The sequence below is a fragment of the Quercus suber genome, unplaced genomic scaffold (assembly GCF_002906115.3).
Source record: "Quercus suber isolate HL8 unplaced genomic scaffold, Cork oak 2.0 scaffold_195, whole genome shotgun sequence".
Taxonomy (NCBI): domain Eukaryota; kingdom Viridiplantae; phylum Streptophyta; class Magnoliopsida; order Fagales; family Fagaceae; genus Quercus; species Quercus suber.
In genome coordinates, this window is record NW_027069653.1 from 707259 (window position 1) to 728787 (window position 21529).

At 31.0% G+C, this 21529-nt stretch overlaps 1 protein-coding gene across 1 annotated transcript; it reads right to left on the minus strand.

The window, feature by feature from the left end:
* Positions 1–15632: 15632 nt before the first annotated feature.
* LOC112011805 (uncharacterized) lies at positions 15633–21169 on the minus strand. The gene is made up of 4 exons (XM_024044141.2): positions 20851–21169; positions 20105–20500; positions 16925–17339; positions 15633–16216 (listed from the first exon to the last, which is right to left on the minus strand). Exons 1-4 carry the CDS (start codon positions 21104–21106, stop codon positions 16009–16011), a joined length of 1275 nt encoding a protein of 424 aa, XP_023899909.2. The 5' UTR covers positions 21107–21169; the 3' UTR covers positions 15633–16008.
* Positions 21170–21529: the final 360 nt, after the last annotated feature.

The window sequence follows — 21529 nt, forward strand, 5'->3', positions numbered from 1 at the left end:
GTTAGCATGACCCTAATTGAAATTATTCTTTCGAATGTAATCCATCTTTCTCTTATATTTCTCTATTGTTTAGTCATATATATATTTTGTTTTGTTTCAATAATTTCTAAGCAGATTTTTTTGCAGTATCTAAAATTGTCTAACAAATTTCTTGTAAGCCATTGCACGTTCAAACAATGACTTCTTCATCAAACTATAACACAAATTGAAGTTATACAAAAGCAATTATTGCAATGGTGTAGTTTCTTAAAATTTTTCCAAAATTATTTTAGTCTACTTCACAAAAAAGTAAGTTTCTATGCATAGCATCATCCCCAGATATCCACGGCTTTGGCCTATTGCTAGCAAGATGGCAATGTCATTGTTGTTTTGTGACCATAAATACTCTTTAGTAAATTAAAACCATTGTGTTAACAACTTTTTATTGACTCTTAATTGTGATTCGTTCTCCAATCCTCACATATTCATCACGTAAATCAATCATTACTCCAAAGGGGTGCATTCTTTGTGTGGCAATCATCTTTTGAAGGGAAGACAACTAGAGCCTTCCAACATTATTTCTTCATTGGACAAAGTATGGCTTGATCACTTTTAGCTCAGATACAATATGAAGTAAAAAAGTGTTACTTGATCTAAACCCTTTCGAAATACATTTAGGGGATATATGGGTGCTTCAGCAGAGTAGTTGAGAAAAGGGTTTTGATTGCCTTGCAAAGAATCATGCTTGATGAATGATGACGTTTGTAGGGGCCTTTTTTGTTATGTTGGGCTGGGTTACCTCCTGCGGTATTAGGCCCAAATGTTCTAAGTAAGGAAGTTGAGACCGGTCCAACTGCAACTTAACTTGATCCGGCTTGTGCACAAATTATGCCTTGTCTGCTAGGAACATGCTTATGGCAAGCAGAGCTATTTTAGATGAGCTATGGTAGGTAGACATGATAATAAAACAAAAAATGAATACTTCGGCTTCTCAACTAAAGTAAACAATTAATCTTTAATTTAATTTAAAAGAGATAATCACAATAATGATAGTTATTTTTAATAAAGATAGTAAGTTAATAAATGGTCAACTCATGGGTTAATCAAGAGAAGAATGAAATCAAAGCAAATCCAGTCCGCAGGACCAAGGCAAGAGAGGAAAGAACGCTTCTTCTCAACGCAATCAACCTCCCAAGGAAAATCCTGCCATGGAAGTTGATTACTTTGAGGGAAGCGGATCTGAATGGTTGGTGCTCGGAGGAGAACCCCCTTTTCCTTGCTTTTGGCAAAGAGCAGGATTTTGAGAGGGAGAAAGGGAAATTGATCTACTGGTGCATGCCTGCCAGTCTAACTCTATTTTTTCCTTTCTTCTTTCTTTGTTTTTAGTTTTCCTCTTATCTTTTCTTTCTTTTCTTTTACACTCATTTTTTATTTTGTGATTCCCCTCTCTCTCCAGATTCTTGCCACCTCCCTCTTCTAGGCACAACAAAGGTCTCCTTATATAGTGCCTATCGTTACCAGATTTTACTATTTTAGCCCTTAACCACCTTTGTCTGGTCTGGGTGTACTTGCCAACCGCCACTGGTCCGTCTATGTGCCACTCCCCATTTCCAAACAAGGGAGAGCTATTTTATTTATTAGTCTACCGTGGCACCCTTTCCTGCCACAGTATGGGTGCTATCTCTCTCTCTCTCTATTCCTCATGGCATGCACCTAACGATTCCAACTCAACCTTACTTCTTTTGGGTGGTATGTCATCACAACATGACGTACCACCCAAAAGAGCTTGAGCAGGAATCGCAGAATAAGTTTTTCCCCTCTCTCCACCATTAAACCATGCCCTCTTACCTTTGACCTATAACCCCACCATGTCCCATATTGGCTAGGTACAGGCTGGTAATGCCTGGGCCTTACACATGTCTCCTTTTCATGTATGTCCAAAATCTGTCTACTACTCATGCGTTCGTCGCAGTCTGGAGGCTTGTCTGCACAGTCTGTCGTCCTTCTTTGACCTTTTATGTGGGTTGCTTTATGATTTTCCGCTCCCCTTAGGTGCTGAGCTTTGCTTGATGTTGGGCTTTGCCTTCTTTCAGTCTATTATTTGATCCATCATTTCCTGTCATATCACTCTATCATTCTTGCTGCAATGACTTAATCCTGCTGGGCCTCTTTAGGCCTGCTGTTTATTCTTTTCCCAGTGGCTTAGCATGGCCATGGGTTTTCTTACTTATGGGCTCCTGTGTCCCTTTTGTTTTCTCTTGAGCATCCTTGGCCCATTTACTTTTCTTGGACTTCCTCGCCCCATTTCCTAACTCTGTGTTCTCATAGGCTTTTACTAACTTCATTGGACTTCCTCGGTCCAATTATCTCATACTCATCCTTGGGGTTCGTGAGCCTGTCATCAACCCCTTACTTTTTTTGCTTGCATTGCTTTGGGCCTGCCGCAGTCCATTCTCATTTTTCTACATCATACACTGCCTACGGGTTTGCTATTTGTCATTTCTCTCTTTCCGAGCTCCTTTGAGCCCATTTGCTTCCTCAAGACTCATTTACTTATTTTATGGACATGTGATCCATTATTCCTGCCGCTTAGGCTTAATGGTTCTTTTTTCTATCTATTTGCCAACTTATTTTTGGCCTGTGCTGCTAGGCTTCCTCTTTCTTTTTGGCTTTCAAAATGACCATCAACAACTTTGAATAGAAGAACAATGTGAGCTTAATTGTTCTTCTATAGCAAATCGTATAATTATCTCCAATTCATTATCGTCGAAGGATGAAAATTCATTAGCAATTATGTTGAAAACAAAGAATGAATGAAAGATAATTTTGGGCTGAGAGAAAACAAAGAATGATAGAAAGAAAGTGATTACGTTGAGGAGGACTCAAATTTTTGAAAGGAAATAGTCTTATTTAAAATAAGAGAATATGACCGTTAAAATACAACCCTTAAAATATGACTCTTGGGGCGTTAGAAAACATGAGCCTCTTTAAAATATAACCTTTATAAAAATGAATAAAGAAATAATATTTAATAGATATAGAATACTAAAGTTGATAAAGCTTTTTGTAAATAGTAGAGTAGCTAAAATAGAAAAAGGAAAGAGGGTGTGAGACCAAATTTGGCTAAGAATGTATTAAGCCCCTAGTGTCATTGGTCTTATTCTACGTGAATTTCACTTGTTTTTGGAATCAAGAATCCGAAAACATCTATTCATTATTAAATTACCGATTATCCCAAAGATATAAACTATTAGAATATGATAAATTTAATCATTTAATCACATATTTTTAACACTCTTCCTCACATGTGGGTCGAAACTACCTTTTAATTAATAAGTGAGACCTAACACGTAGGAATTTAAATGAGAGGTAAAGTAGAAGAGACAAGGATAAATTTAATCATTTAATCACATATTTTTAACACTCTTCCTCACATGTGGGTCGAAACTACCTTTTAATTAATAAGTGAGACCTAACACGTAGGAATTTAAATGAGAGGTAAAGTAGAAGAGACAAGGATTTCACTCAGGATTTCATGCTCTAATACTATGTTAAACTATGGATTATCCCAAAAGTTTAAGTTATTAGAATATGATAAATTTAATCATTTAACCACATCTTTTTAACATATGTTTGTTATGGTACTTTTGCATTTGTTCTTCCCTTCCTTGAAACAATTTTTTGAAGATAAGGTGCCAAATGAAATTTTTGGGATGCATATTTCTTGCACCGATTATATATAACAAGTGTCTCACAGCACATGAGTTCCATGTATTTATAAGACCCACATGCTATAAAAAGGCAATTGTAGGGCAATCAATTTTTGGTTTTGGGTGAAGTTTGGGTCCAGTGTTTAGTTATACTAGACCCATTGAGATTATAACATGTGTCCACTATTAAACACATATCACCATCTTAACGGGTTAGTACACTATATGCGCTGGACCTAAGCCTAACCCTTTGGCTTTAACCTATAGGAAAAAACTTTCACCCAATACTATAGTGCAATTTAAATAGGATACGGACCAAACATTTGACATTTTTTACACATTATATTAACACAAGCCAAGTTCTCGTATTTAGAAAATTTGGAGCCCGTTAATTACCCTTTTAAACAACGATTTTCAGTGTTTAAACACCACTACACGTATTTTCACATATTTTTTCACTCACACGTATTTTCAAAAAATAAAAATAACGTTACTATAACAACATTACCAAAATGAGCCCTTGGTTGTTCAAAACCGATACCAAACAGTGTCTTACTACCTTCCACGTATGGCTAGATTGTTATACGTGTAAGAAGAACTTATTGAAAGGCTCTTTGGCATTCTTTCAAACAATCGGTGTGCAGGAATTTTACCCGCTGGTGAGTACCGAGCAGTGACCTACATCACTCCTCCTTCTTTTTTTTTTTCTTTTTTTTTTTTTTTTTTTTTGAGAAAACCTACATCACTTAAATTGAGTAATTCTCCTCCACTAGATTTCACGCCACTCACGCCACAACTTTATCATAAAGGTATCGTATTTTACACGAGCGGGCAATATTCACGCCTTGTGCTAATAAAATTTCATATAGCTATCAAAGATAAGATGATCTACACAAAGAGACGATTTATTGAATCATCTTGTCATATACTTTTCTTGTCCGCAACTAAGTGGGGTCATAAATTAATCACCCAACAACTCAAACTCAATCCTGATGAGCAACCGAAATGGGACCTAAAAACAATCATTAATCAAACTACTGAATCTTAATCTGCACCGCACCCTAGTTTGAACAATTTGAAACTTCCAGGAACCATTTCCTTGAAATCTCATAGGCTTCCTATCAAGCAATATTTTGCTAACCAGGCAGTACATACACATTCAAAATTGGAACCAGCAATTTGATAAATCAATGATCTAAATCTAAAAACGAAATTTTCCCAGATATGATTCAAACCCCATATGATCATATGCAGACCCACTTCATATATCACACCATTAATATCAAGAAACAATGAGAATTTGACAATTTAGGCAACAAGATCAGAAATTGAAACATATATGAGGTAGGTAACATAAAACCCAGAAATAAAATTCTAATGGGAATTCAGGGCAGCAACAGACTTGTTAGATTGAAACCCATTAGCCTTCTCTGCCACTCTCTTCTTTGGAACACTCACAGACTTGGAACATGTACGAGTACTACTTGGCTGGAAATCAGAATCGTTGTCAGAAAATGAAGAGTACTCAGCAAAACCCTTCATCCCTGATCCACAGCAAGTCCACTGCTTTGCGTGTTTTGCAGCACGCCACCCAATTTTGCATGGAAGTTTGAAGCAACCCCAAACAACAGCTAGAGGGCAACAAACACAGAGTAAGCAAGCACTACAGAGGCACTCGGTGGTTTTATCACAGCATTGCGAAGAAGCAAAAGAGGAACAAGAACAAGAAGTGGAATTGGAATTGGATTTGGAATTGGGAGTGGAAGTGGGAGTGGGAGTGGGAGTCTTAATTGTTTCCCTGTGATCAAGTCTTCTACTATCAAGGGATACTATTGCTTCTTTTCTGAGAAGGAATTTGCTTTCCATTCTACTGAGGAGAGCTTACCTGTGTTGTTTGTCATGTGTTTTATGCTGTGTTGAGTACTTGGAGAAGGAAAGCTTTCAGGAAAGACAACTTCCTAGGATCCAAGCTTCAACGGGAAGGGGAAATATATAATTGCTCTCTCTCTCTCTCTCTCTCTCTCTCTCTCAAGATTTAGAAAAAGAAAAAAGAAAAAAAAATCTGCTCTGACATTGAAACTTTAAGTACACATATTCACCTTAAAAGGCTTAAAATAACGTTTCATATTATAAAAAAAAAAATTATAATTAACGTTTCAATCTAACAGTAATTTTTTTCCTTTTTCTTTTTCTTTTTTGATAGGATTAGTAACTTAATTATATATCGATTAATTGCTCTCTCTCTCTCTCTCTCTCTCTCTCTCTCTCTCAAGATTTAGAAGAAGAAAAAAAGAAAAAAAAAACTACTCTGACATAGAAACTTTAGATGCTTCTCTGACACAGAAACTTTAAGTACACATATTCACCTTAAAAGGCTTAAATAACGTTTCATACTATTAAAAAAAATTATAATTAACGTTTCAATCTAATAGTAACTTAAATTTTTTTTTTCCTTTTTTGGATAGAATAGTAAGTTAATTATTGATCAGAAATTAATCTATATTTATATATATATATATATATTAATAAGTAAAACTTTGAGAAAATTCAACAAGAATTTAAAATTAGAATCAAATTTTGCATAATGTGTCTAAATTTATGTGAAAACTACACTATAATTATCCACTTAAACTAGCTCCCATGTATATGCATAGATATACTTAAAAATATACTATAAGATACATAATATAATTTATATATATAATTTAAATACTATTGATAGTTATTTTTATATTTTGTTAACTCTTTAAAAAAAATTGTAAGGATATTAGTAGATATAAAATGTAAATTGTCAATTTTTTTATTTTATTGTGAAGCACTTTTTTTTTTTAACAATTTATTTATTCTAAACTCTTTGGTTTTTGTACTTAATAACTCACTTAGATAAATATTCATGATGTGATCCCACATTTGATTCTAAAACTAAGAAATAAAACTCTTTAAGAATAAATAATTTAAAACACTTTGCACAAAATTGAAACTCTAATTTAGAATTCTAATTTTAGTTTCTCTTAGCTTTGCCTATTATTATTATATATATAGATTTGTGCCGTGTACCCACTTAAGTTTTTTAATCTTTGTGCAAAGTGAGTTAATAAGTGTAAAATACTAAGAATCTAATATTAATGAACTATAAAATTAAAAAAAAAAAAACATTCACATATTCTTAATAAATATCACTACAAGTTCTATCTTATTAAAAATTAGAAGAAAAAAAATGATTATAAGTAGTATTAAATTTAGGTAAAATTTTTAATATGTGACTAATTACGTTTACTTTTAAAAAATAATTTGACTAACTATTTATATTTTTATGATAAAAATTATGTTTAATTTTAATGTATCTATATGTATGCATGTGTTACATGCCATTTTTTTTTTAATAATTTGACTAATTATTTATATTTTTATAATAAAAATTGTGTTAAATTTTAAATGCATCTATGCGTTTACATTGGTTACATACTAGTATATATTAATAGGTAAAACTTAGAGAAAGTTCAATTAGAATTTGAAATTAGAATATAATTTTGTGTCATGTGTCTAAATTTATGAGGACACACCATAATTATCTACTTAAGTTTGTGCTATTAAGTTTTTTAATTTTTGTGCCAAGTGAGTTAATGAGTGCAAAATACTAAGTATCTGATATTAATGAAATATAAAATTAGGAAAAAAAAAAATCACACGTGCTTAATGAAAATCACAACACGTTCTATCTTATTAAAAATTTGAAAAATAATTATCATAAGTATTATTAAATTTAGGTAAGAATTTAATATGTGATAAATTACGTTTACTTTTTTTAATTTTTTTATTATTTATATATATTTTTATGATAAGAACTGTGTTTAATTTTAAATGCATCTATGCATTTGCATGAATTACATACTAGTCTATATATAGGCAAAACTAAGAGAAAATCCAATATTATTCTAAATTGGATTCCAATTGTTGTCTAATTTTGCACAACGTCTCCTATTTAAGTTTTTTTAATTTTTGTACTAGGTAAGTTAATGAGGTGCAAAAGATGAAGAGCCTAATATAAATAAATTATCAGAAACCAATAAACAAAAAAAAAAAAAAAAAAAGGCAAGAGNTTATGTGAAAACTACACTATAATTATCCACTTAAACTAGCTCCCATGTATATGCATAGATATACTTAAAAATATACTATAAGATACATAATATAATTTATATATATAATTTAAATACTATTGATAGTTATTTTTATATTTTGTTAACTCTTTAAAAAAATTGTAAGGATATTAGTAGATATAAAATGTAAATTGTCAATTTTTTTATTTTATTGTGAAGCACTTTTTTTTTTTAACAATTTATTTATTCTAAACTCTTTGGTTTTTGTACTTAATAACTCACTTAGATAATATTCATGATGTGATCCCACATTTGATTCTAAAACTAAGAAATAAAACTCTTTAAGAATAAATAATTTAAAACACTTGCCAAAATTGAAACTCTAATTTAGAATTTAATTTTAGTTTCTCTTAGCTTTGCCTATTATTATTATATATATAGATTTGTGCCGTGTCCCACTTAATTTTTTAATCTTTGTGCAAAGTGAGTTAATAAGTGTAAAATACTAAGAATCTAATATTAATGAACTATAAAATTATTAAAAAAAAAAAACATTCACATATTCTTAATAAATATCACTACAAGTTCTATCTTATTAAAAATTAGAAGAAAAAAAATGATTATAAGTAGTATTAAATTTAGGTAAAATTTTTAATATGTGACTAATTACGTTTACTTTAAAAAAATAATTTGACTAACTATTTATATTTTTATGATAAAAATTATGTTTAATTTTAATGTATCTATATGTATGCATGTGTTACATGCCATTTTTTTTAATAATTTGACTAATTATTTATATTTTTATAATAAAAATTGTGTTAAATTTTAAATGCATCTATGCGTTTACATTGGTTACATACTAGTATATATTAATAGGTAAAACTTAGAGAAAGTTTAATTAGAATTTGAAATTAGAATATAATTTTGTGTCATGTGTCTAAATTTATGAGGACACACCATAATTATCTACTTAAGTTTGTGCTATTAAGTTTTTTAATTTTTGTGCCAAGTGAGTTAATGAGTGCAAAATACTAAGATCTAATATAATGAAATATAAAATTAGGAAAAAAAAAAATCACACGTGCTAATAAAATCACAACCCGTTCTATCTTATTAAAAATTTGAAAAAAAATTATCATAAGTATTATTAAATTTAGGTAAGAATTTAATATGTGATAAATTACGTTTACTTTTTTTAATTTTTTTATTATTTATATATATTTTTATGATAAAACTGTGTTTAATTTTAAATGCATTTATGTGTTTGCATGATTACATACTAGTCTATATATAGGCAAACTAAGAGAAAATCCAATATTTTCTAAATTGATTTCAATTGTTGTCTATTTTACACACGTCTCCTATTTAAGTTTTTTTAATTTTTGTACTAGGTAAGTTAATGAGGTGCAAAAGATGAAGAGCCTAATATAAATAAATTATCAGGAAAAAAAAAAAAAAAAAGCAAGAGTAAACTCATGTATATATCCAAAAGAAATTAAAAATAAAAAATAAAAGAGGATATTATAATTTGAATCCATATATGTTTGTAATTGTAATTTTTTTAATTTACCGTGCATATGCACAGGTTATACACTAGTCTACACACACACACATAATATATTAATAGGTAAAACTGAGAGAAAATCAATTAGGTTTCAAATTGGATTCCAATTGTTGTTTAATTTTGCACCATGTCCTATTTAAGTTTTTTTTTTTTTTTTTTTTTTTTTTTTTTTTTCTAGGTGAGTTAATAAGATGCAAAAGAAAAGAGTCTAATATAAATAAATCATCAAAAACTTAATAAACCAAAAAAAAAAAGTAAACTCATGTATATATCAAAAAAATTAAAATAAAAAATAAAAGAGAGAGAAAGAGTATAATTTGAATCCATATATGTGTGTAATTGTAATTTTTTTTAATCATATGTGCATATGACGATTATACACTAGTCTATATATCTATATAATAGTGAAACTGAGAAAACTAAATTAAAATTTCAAATTAAAGTTCCAGTTTGTACCATGTTTCCTAAATTATTTATTCTTAAAGAGTTTTATTTCTTAATTTTATAATAAAATGTGGACCATTCATAAATATTCATCCAAGTAGTTATTAAATACAAAAACAAAGAGTCTAAATAAATGAACGAAAAAAAAAAAAAAAAAAAGGTGCTTTACAATAAATTTTTTTAAAAAAAAGAACAATTTACATTTTATACTAATAATATCCTTACAAAATTTTTTAAGAGCTAACAAATATAAAAATGACTATCAATAATATTTGAATTATATATATATATATAATTATATTATGCATCTTATTTTAATTATATATATATATTTAAGTATATCCATGCATTTGCATGGGTTACAAGGTAGTATATATTAATAGGTAAATCTTAGAAAAAGTTCAATTAGAATTTGAATTAGACTTAAAAATAATTAATAAATTAATTAAATCTAATTTTGTGCTATGTGTCTAAATTTATTGAGAATATACCATAATTATCTACTTAAGTTTATGCTATATGTCCATTTAAGTTTTTTAATTTTGTGCTAAGTGAGTTAATGAGTGTTAAATACTAAGAATCTAATATTAATGAACTATAAAATTAAAAAAAAAAAAATAAATATACCACAAAAAAATCACCACACATTTTATCCTAATAAAAATTAGGAAAAAAAAAACAATCACAAGTATTGTTAAATTTAGGTAAAAATTTTAATATGTGACTAATTACGTTTATTTAAAAAAATAATTTGACTAATTATTTATATTTTTATGACAAAAATTATGTCTAATTTTAAAATTATCTATATGTATGCATTAATGCATGTGTTACATGCTTTTTTTTAAAAAAAAAAAATTGACTAATTATTTATATTTTATAATAAAGATTGTGTTTAATTTTAAAATGCATTTATGCATTTGCATAGGTTACATGCTAGTTTGTATAATAATTAAATTTTTTTATTAGAGTATTTTACTAATTGAATTAATTAAAATCAACATATCTAACAAATTAATATGGCATAAAGATGTTGACTACAAAATCTTATTCTTTAAAATTCAGATTAATGCAAATGCAATTACCTGTCACACGTCCAACTCAAATAAGATGGAAAAAAAAAAAAAAAACCATATTTAATTGTATATCTTAATCATTTACCAAAAACTAGTTATCCTTTAATGAGCCTGAGAAGTTGAAAACTTGAAATCTTGCTAGTCGTAATAATGAATTTTTGAAAAAAAAAAAAAAAAAAAAAAAAAAAAAACTCTCTCTCTCTCTCTCAAGAAAGAAAGAAAGACGGTTCAGTGTCCCAGACATTTCTCTTATAGGCGTCGGTTTTTTCCTATTTGTTGAGTTGACAAATTGACATCACTTAAACCTCCATTAATAATCTATTGTATCACAAATATCTTTTTTTTTTTTGGGTCAAATTATTTGTCTCTAGACTTTCTCATATTGTCATTACTGATAGTATTACTTAATTGGGTGTGAGTCGTGATTTAAATGTCTCTTACGTCCTGAATTTTTTAAAGGTACCTTTGTCCTTCATTCCATACTTGTCTGGATGGAAATTTTAATGAATTTTTTTTTTTTGAATTTAGAAATTTTATTAACTTTTTACTGTTTATTAATAATCGTACCATTTAGATCTAAACAAACTTATTTTGGAACCGATGGAATATTATTTTATCTCCTTTTACTTTTTGACCTCTTCTTAAACTTTCTCTTGCTATTTGGACTTTCAGCATAAGCTTAGAATATGCTTTAGATGACTCTCACATACTATCAAGCAATAGTACCCGTCCCTTCTTCCTTACGAAGTAGGAGCGGAAGCCGAAAGGCGTAGAGAAAAGAAAGGCCGCTTTATCGAGAATGAAAACTTCAAGCCAATTATACATTAACAACAAAAATTTTTAAAAAAAATTTAAAAAATAATAATAATAATAAATTTGTCATATCACATCAGATAGATATAAGAATATATACAAAATCCAAGTCATAGGTGCCATGTGTTATGAGCAGGAGCCTACCAATAAATTTAGATATGTCACTAAATTGGTCCCATGAGATTGACATCAAAACATACAAAATTTTGGCATGTGTCCTATGCCTAATTAAAATATGATACTTTAAGATATACTCAAATAACATTAACTGTCATTTAAATTTTCTTCAAAGTTGTTATCAAGTCGACAATACAATAATATTCTTAATTAAAACAAAATTGAAAATTCTAACATAAAATATTTTTTTTAGAGAGTTTCAACCTATGACGTCTGGTTCTGATAATAAAATTTAGCATGTATCTTATGCCTAATTAAAATATGATACTTTAAGATATACTCAAATAACATTAATTGCATTAACTGTCATTTAAATTTTCTTCAAAGTTGTTATCAAGTCAACAATACAATAATATTGCAGAAGGCCTAATCATAACAAAATTGAAAATTCTAACATAAAATATCTTTTTTTTTTTTTTTTAGAGAGTTTCAATATATGATATCCGCTTCTGATGATACCTCTTTATTATCAGACCAAGACATCAATTAGTTTTTGGTGTAGGCGGAGATTGAACCCTAAATTTCTTTTACAACCATCAGAAACTTTACTAGTTGAGCTAACTAAAACCTACAACATAAAATATCTTTATAAATAGAGATATTCTATCATTTACAACATTTTTTAAAAGAATGGAACTTTGAAATCAAACTCTAAAACATAAACTATAAAGAATTCTTGAATATCCCTTAAAGGCCGGTTGGAAAGCACATTAGTTTAAGGTATGACATAATTTCAAAAGTCCCAAGTTTAATTTACCACACTTTCAATCTATGAAGGTTTTGAGGTTTTATATATATATTGAAAGTGAAATAATTGCCAAAGACTAAGACATGACTTCCTTGTTAATAAACTCAAAGTCCAAAGATTCACTTGTAAGTTTATTGCAAGTTTGCAACTTTCAAATATATCCTAGAATACAACTGTACAAAGCTAAGATTAGAATTTGAAAAAGCCATTGAAAATAAGAATCAAAGAGTATTTATTTGTAATGTCAAGCTTTAGCGCTTGATAGGAGTGTGTGAAAAAATAAAATATATAATGAAGAAAGAATTGTTTTAAATTATTTTAATAAGAAATATTATAAAATTGAAGAGTAGAATGTGGTCTTAGCGGTCACTAGATGTTGCATGTGCCTATCTATAACAATTATATATGAAAACCAAATTTTTTTGTTCTATATTAAATTCTAATATAAATATTGTGGGGGGAGAAAAACCCAGCCCAACTTATTGGGCCCGAGGCCCTGAATGAGGAACACTCTTCATCCGAGGAGATAAGGCCTTCAGTCGGAAGCCCACGCCAATGGGGGACGCCTGGGGATGAGCACGTATACCATCCGAGGAGATACTCATATGTCCGAGTAGTCATGCGTAGTTTAATACTGTAATTTTCATTATTTGCCTAGCCCTTTCGCCCACTCTCTACAAAATTTATTGTTTTGGGCTCAGAGGGTTCCAAATCCATACCTCCTTGGGCTTGGGCCGCAAAAACTGACCCTACAAATATATTTCAAAAAAAAATCTTATATAAATATTTATAATTTTTTAGTATTAAATATTTATAATTTTTTAAACTCTACTTACTCCCTACTTTTGTTACGCGGCTCACTTATAAAACATAAAACCATCCATAATAAGTTAATACAATTATTAAAAGTTAATCTTGAAATCTCATACTAATCATTTCTTTTATATTAAGAATTAAGATAGCTAATCATGATATTTATTTTCTAAAAGTTCCTATTCTAAAAGTTTTCAGAGAATTTGCACCAATCATCTAAATTTATAGATTAATAATTTTAATTTTTTTTCTTCTTAACATTTATTATATCTAAATTTCTAATGTCCTCTGTGTATCAATTATCATTCAACCATATGTAGCATGCGTAGGATTTTTATTTTTATCCTTATTTTGGATTCTTATTGAGCTTTTACTTTATGAATTATTTTTTGATTTATTTTATCGCAGACAAAACAAAGAAATATTAGTGCCATAGAATTAGTTGCAAATTTGCAAAAGAACAGTTTTGGTTTAATAATGAACAAAAAATATGGTAAAAGAGAAAAAGTTTCTTTGAAATCAGTTTGGAAGAATCCCCTCCCACCCATTATATGGCAACTCATAAATGATAAAACCATTCATGTAATGAATTTGAAGAAATTTGCAAATCTTTTTCCAAAGAAAACCATTTTTGATAGTTAAAGTTTATCCCAATTTTTTTAATTTGATCCCTAGAGTTTCAAAAGTAACTTCAGCATATTATTGAAGTTCAAGATCCAATGTTACTCTTAGTATTAGACTAAGACAACAATTTGTTTCATTTTTGCTTAAGTTGATTTAAACTCAAGTTCTTTTTTTGGGACAATAAACTTTACTAATTAAACTAACTAAAATTATATAATTAAAATGTGTATCACTATTCACCAAGCGATTCACTAACAACCTATGTAGTTAAAAAATGTCACATGACCATCATGATTGCTCACATTATTATATTTCTAAATTAATTAATAATTATTTATCATAGTGGTTACGTGACATTTTAAATCCGATTAAGCTGCTTGCATGTAACTTTTAAGCCAAAGATTTATTATTATTATTATTATTATTATAAAGGTACCAAATCACTTGACACATCAACACAAATTGTCACAAGCATCACAACTTGCTTGATAATGTTGGCTTCAGACACTTTTTTTTTTTTTTTAATATACGAGTAGAGCAATATGGTTAACAATTAATAAAAAAATCTAATGCAAAATAACATGAAGATTGAAGAATGAAACTTCATATCATTACTAACATTCTATGACAAAACGTAATGCGCAAGTTAAACGTAGCTTATAATCATTCCGTTCTAGGCGTGTCTGCACTCAAAAGTAAAGGCATGAAATTGTTTGGCAACATGGGCACGACAGTATAATATTACACAAATTAAGACTAGAAAGATAATCAATTTAGTTTATGTATATGAATATCTTTATTTCCTACAAAAATGAACATCACCATTGATAACCTTTACTCAACATCAGTTAGGAATTGAACGACAAATTGGTTTGGCTAGTCAGACACCAAGATGTTGATAACTCAACCTTTTACGTGTACAAGAATCCAAGTGGTCAAGAAAACAATCAAAGTAGGAGAAGGAAACAGAAAGCAACGCAGAATACAAAAATGAACATCACCATTGATAACCTTTACTCAACATCAGTTAGGAATTGAACGACAAATTGGTTTGGCTAGTCAGACACCAAGATGTTGATAACTCAACCTTTTACGTGTACAAGAATCCAAGTGGTCAAGAAAACAATCAAAGTAGGAGAAGGAAACAGAAAGCAACGCAGAAGCAGTAAACAGAAAGCGACCACGATCAAAGGCACAGTCGGTTTTAGAATCTGATTTCCAGACCCAGCATCATCATGTATGGAAAAGAAAATGACAATGCAGTCCAATAAGTTATATTCCAATTTATAAGAATAAGTTTTCCCCAAAGCAAAGCATAATTCCAAATGGATGGGGTGATAAGTACAACTGTATTTCAGAGAAGTAAAAAGCTACTGCTATGAAAAGCCGTGTGGGCACACACTACTTGGTTCAGCACAACACTACATGAAATCAACTTGGCTCATGCCAGGCTTCTTTACACCAGCACAGACTCAGAACAAACAATCAAAGAAGAGTATCGCATAATACTTTTCCTTTTGGTAGATAACTTGATCATGTGGCATGTAAACAAGTTAAGCAAATGTTCAAAACATCACCAAGGAAAAAACATAGGTCACGCCATTTTGGCAGTGACAGCATAAAACTAATATACAAGAGATGATGTTATTAGTAAAAAACAGTATCACTTCTTGAGTATAACTTCACATGAACCATAATAACTTCAAAAATTAATAGCATCCAAGATGCTTTTTCACCAACAGGACATAAAGAGTCCGCAGTGGACAAATCAGCAACTAACAAAATACATGATAACTGCAGAGAAAGTCACATTATTTTTCCTTTTAAACCTGTGAAAACAACCTTGATTGCAATAAAATTATTGCGGAGCAGTCACAAATCAAGTGAAAGAAGCAAATTTAAAGGAATCATAATACCAAACCAGGAAATGTGTTTTTCCAAGGGCAGCTGTTCCTCATCAATTTTCAAGCAAAACTGTGTCAGATTCTCGTATTCTCATGGTCTTGGCACGCAACCTCTCCATAAACGCAGAATTGGCTCTAAGCCTCCCTTTGACATATGAAGTTCGTGCATCCTCTGCTAGCTTCCTTGCTTTCCCAGCTTCCTCGATGAGAGAATAGAGAGTCCTCAGGCAATCCTTTCTGTTTTCCTCTCGATGCTCAAACCTTCAGCCAAAATAAACAATGCACATATAGTGTAGTTGGAATAAAAATAGCTAGAAGCTTCAGCATATAGAGGAAGACCCAAAAAAAAAAAAAAACATTAATAGTTGTAAAAAGGACATGTCAATTAAGGAAATAACATTATATAATTTCGGATAGAATAATATGGCTGGAAAGAATACATTTTTTTTTTTTTTTTTTTATAGATAAAAATGGCTGGCAAGAATACATGGGACCAACCCTAACTAGTTTGTTGAGAATCCATAACCAAGCTAATAAATTTTGGGACTAAAAGGCCTGGTTGTTGTTGCAGAAGCTACATCATGTATATATCCTTTGTGCTCGCACTAAAAGCATTATTTATCATGTATACATCCAGAGTCACTATCTTAAACTAAAAAAAATAAAAAGAACGAGCTAGAAGCATTGCAAGGTTTTATACAATTCCAAGCCTAAACAATCTCACGATGCCCTCACCAAAGGGGCAACCTTTTTTCTTTTTTTTTTTGAAAGAGGGGAAGGGGAGATATTCTGTTTAATCTCCCTACAATATTAAAATAAATAAATAAAATGTTTAGTCACATAAGTCACCAAGATTATTAGGATTTCCACAGATGACTAAGGACCATAAAAAGTTAGAATGATGATATGTTACTAAAAACAATCATTTTGGATAGGAAATAAGAATCCCATGTTGTTTATTGGACTTACCTCTCACTAGTGATTGTAAGCTCATCCTTTCCTGGATGGTATCTTTTTCCAACCAATTCCCTGATACGGCGAAATTGATGTTTTGAAAGCCCAAGCTCTTTCACAGTAACAGACATTTTCACTTTTCTGTTTTTGGGGTGCCATGCATCACCACCAGGAGCAAAGACTACCCGTGTTTGCCACCTAAGGATTGGTCCCTCACCAGGTGGGTCGTCTAAGTTCTTTTTCTTGTCTGGCACAGCAGTCTCATCAAACTGGGGAGGCCCCTCAGCTTCCATTATCTTCTGACTTTCAATTACCATCTCATCCTCAAATTTCTTAAACAACTCATAAGCTTCTTCGGCTTCAATCTCTCCCCTTTCACACATATCCCCTAGCTCATTGAATCTCTCTTCCACCTTTTTCTTTATCTCATCTGAAGAAAAAATTGCACTTATAGACATATCCAGCAGATGCCAATTTACATTAAAATAGATAATTATTGTCATTGATATTCACAACTTATTGTCTATGATATATATCTATGCAAACAATAAGAAAATTTGTGATGATATATATTTGGTTGTCTCAGTAAGACTTTGTAAAAGATCTGGCCTCTAACTAATCACAGAACATTTGTTGTAAAAATCTCAAAAGGCAAAAATATGCAAGTCTAAGTAGTCTGTAGCCAGAAAAACTGTAGGTTTGACATACAAACACCTTTCATAAGAGGCATTCTCTCAATAATGGGAAAAGTAATTGCAGGTAACAGAATATCATTCCAAATAATCAAAACTAAGCCTACAATGTCAAGTTCTTACACTTCACAGATTCCGATCAAAATGCTCAGTTATTACCAATGTGTTATAGACTATAATAATGACGATTTGAGATCTTCCAACAACAAATCAGCTGCTTCACCATACTGGAAGAAAGGCATCCCTTTAAAACTGTGCGCGCGTGCGTGTGTGTGTGAGAGTGTATACAGAGATTTCCTCAAAACTTCCAGAATTCATGCTGTCAAAAACAATCCTATATGCCCAACAAAATATGGACAACTGTTACAATTGAAAATTTCATATTCTTCCTATCAGTTATGGAACTTTATTACATCTTCAGACATTGAACCATTAGTAGCTCCTATCAAAAAAAAAAAAAAAAAAAAATTAGTAGCTCAAATGTTCTAAAATTCCTGTTGCAAATTACACACCCAGAGTTTATTTACAGGTGGTGAAGTGGTCCATATAAGAACATGCTGGTTCATATCAAAACACGCTTTATAGTGAATAATTAAATCAAGAAAGCGCTCATTCCATGCAAATAAAGAAAGGGACCAAATGCACTACTGACTGCAGAGGCAAGCCTAACTGCAACAAAGTTTTTCCAATTACCTTGCTTTTCTAAATATGTAATAACAATTCCTCATGATATTCTCCTTTATGTCCATCGGGCCTTCATTTTTTTTTAGTGAACAGATCAGAACCTAAGACTACCCCATTCCATCCCAAATCCCAATTCAAACTAAGCCAAAACCCAGGGCAATAGTAACAGAAATTAATTATGAATCTATATTCTACATCCTACCTCTCATCCACTAATAGCCTTTTCAACCAAGAATTTTCATTACAAATAAGTCACTGCAGTTATCCTCCATGCCTAATATAATTCCAATATGACTCCACATCACGATAATTCAAGCATTTAATTTGTTTCACTTTCCCATTATATGTATACTGACAATTGGAGGCTTGGGATGAGTTGTAGACCCACCTAGATATCCTGGGTTCAATCCCCACTAGGAGTTCCCCTAAATTACCTAATACATGGTTCTGGCAGGTGGGGGGTTGTGTATCCATGGTTTACACCCCAGGGGGTGGTTCCAAAGGACCCTGCCTTAGTGAGATTCCACATCATTAAAAAAAGAATATATACTTGTGAACAAAATTATCCTAGCGGTTAACAATCAAATATATAATCGCACCATACTAGGCTCTAAGCAAGCAGAATGTAGAACAGGGGCAACACAAAAGCGTATATGAAAATCTGGTAAAATATATAAATGTCTTGCATGTCATTTGACTCATTTCTATTACCATGAATCTCTGTCTAAATCAATATAAAATTGTCTGCACAATTTTGCACACATATTTCTATACATTCATCAGAATCCACTTACAATAGACAAATAGCAACAACAGCAGCCAAAAAATAAAATATAATAAAGAAATAAAAAAGATAAATATGTGGTGTTAAGCTGGCCAAAAATGATTTTTAAATCTCCATGCATATACTTAATGAAGTGTCAATAAATTCAATCTGAGGAATACAGGCAAACCGCTCTCATCTAGTCTCAACTTGTCACTTCACATATAACAAATCCGGGTCAAGAATCACAGGGTGCTTATGTAACTTACCTATAAAAAAAATTAACACAAGAACAAAACAAATCCAACCATCATGTGATAAATTATCTATTGGGAGAGCCATGACATTCACACTGATTTAGGCCAAAAACAACAGCATTGCCTCCAAAGACGTCACCTTCAAATCTTTTCTGACCTTGTACAATCCCAAGGCCGCTTCACATTGCAGTAGACATGGTTTGTAAATTTAAAAATGCATCAAAAGTGAATTAATAGCTTTAAAAATGAGTAATTGATTTTATTTTGACATTGGAATTTGTACTTCAACTCAAAGGTTGAGTCTTTAGATGTTCTAAGGAAACTACACATAGTAACTGAGAAAAAACAGGCAGTGCATCTATTTGCCTCTTGAAAATAGGGATTCTTTAACCAATACTAGCATTGGCAATCAACTAAATTTTTTACGGCTATGATTTGAATCACCCAGCCTACATGTTCAGGATCATATTAAAATATCAAAATGGAAGTGTTATAAGCATTTGCAAATGTCAGTGCAGGAAATCAATTTTGAAGTAGAGAAACAAAACATTCCAAGCAACAATGTAAGACAATAAACATCTGAAAACTGTTGCGATCCAAAATGCCAATCCATGGAGGACAACAAGGACAATATACTATGATTCAGAAACTAAAATGAGAAAATTATTACAGTGGTGAATACGATGAACCAATTGTCACATAAAGAGACATTTTAACATGGTACTAAACATAATGTCTAGTAAAAAGTAAACATATAAATTTAAAATAAAAGAAAGCAAATTAAAGCAGAAGGGTATACCTGGGAGAAGGTTGTCCCATTTAAGCATATCCTCTAAAATCTCCTCGCACTCCTTTGTGTCTTTCATGATCTTATGATCAATGGCATCCTTAACAAGACCATCCCACTTCTGGTCATCCATGTTAAAGAACTCATCCTTAACCATTCTCTTCATGACTATAGGCTTCACATCATACAAATCATCAATCTCCTCATCTGTCTCGTGCATTTCCTCAAAATCCGATTCGAATTCTTTGTCCTTAACATCATCCAATGGCTCCATCTGAAACTCATCTACCAACTCATCATCTGTCTCCTCATGCTTCCCAGTCAACTTCCTCTGCAGAATCGCTTCAAGGATCGACGGGAGTGCCTCCTCATCACCTTTAAAGTACTTCTCTATCCGCGCTTTCAGCTCTGAGGACAGAAAATTTACACATTTTTTTTTTTGTTAAAAAACATATCAAACAATTCAAGCTTCGAAAGGCAACAACCAATAGACAGGTCCATATTGTTTTGGCAATATCCAGAAACCCCAAAAAGAAATAGAATTTTTATACCAAATTTAAATTGAATTGCAAATGATAAACAATTTCCCTTTTTTAACATACTTAACCATGTCATTTTTGCTAGAAACCATTGAAAGACCACGAAAATGAAATAATAAACAACAACAACAAAATCAACTAATAACTTGAAATTTATGAATTTTGTTGCTCCAACTTTCTGGGCAACCAAACAGAGTAATATGTAGCCATGCTGTTTACCTTTGTTACTGACGTCCTCGACGTCAATGGAGACATCTTTCTTCTGGGGTTGTGCCAAGCTGGTCTCTGGATCTGGAGCAGAGCTAGGGTTTTCAGTGGAAGAGTCGTTCTCGGAGGAGTAGAACCTGAGTCTGAGTCGGGGCCGAGTCGAGGCGGCGAGTGAGGAAGGACTTGGAATTGGATTGTTTTGAATGGGAGGGGAGTGAAGAAGATTGCGAGTGTAGAGAGTGACATTTCGAAGCAGAGTGCGCTTCATTGTGTGGGTTTAGGGTTTAAGCTTTTTGTTTCAGGAAAGGGGTTTCAGAAATGGGGTTTTGGTTTTAAAATTATCAACAATATATATATATATATATATATCAACATTTTCTCTAGCTACAAGGTATAAAAAAAAAATAGAAAAAAAAATAGAAATTTCATATAAATCGAAACTTAGAAGCTATGTATTCATGATTCTACATGTTTAAAATCACAAGATAAATCTATATCATAAAATCAGCCATATAGAGTTATAAACTCATGTTCGCGATAGGATGAGCCTTGTTAGTAAAATCCTAAGAAACTATATAGACTTTTTTATCGTTTTCACTAGTATTTTTTACTTAACCAACAAAGCCTCCTTGGCTAGGATTTTTTTGCAAAATAACACAATTTTGCTAACAATTCGTTAGTTAGAATCGTT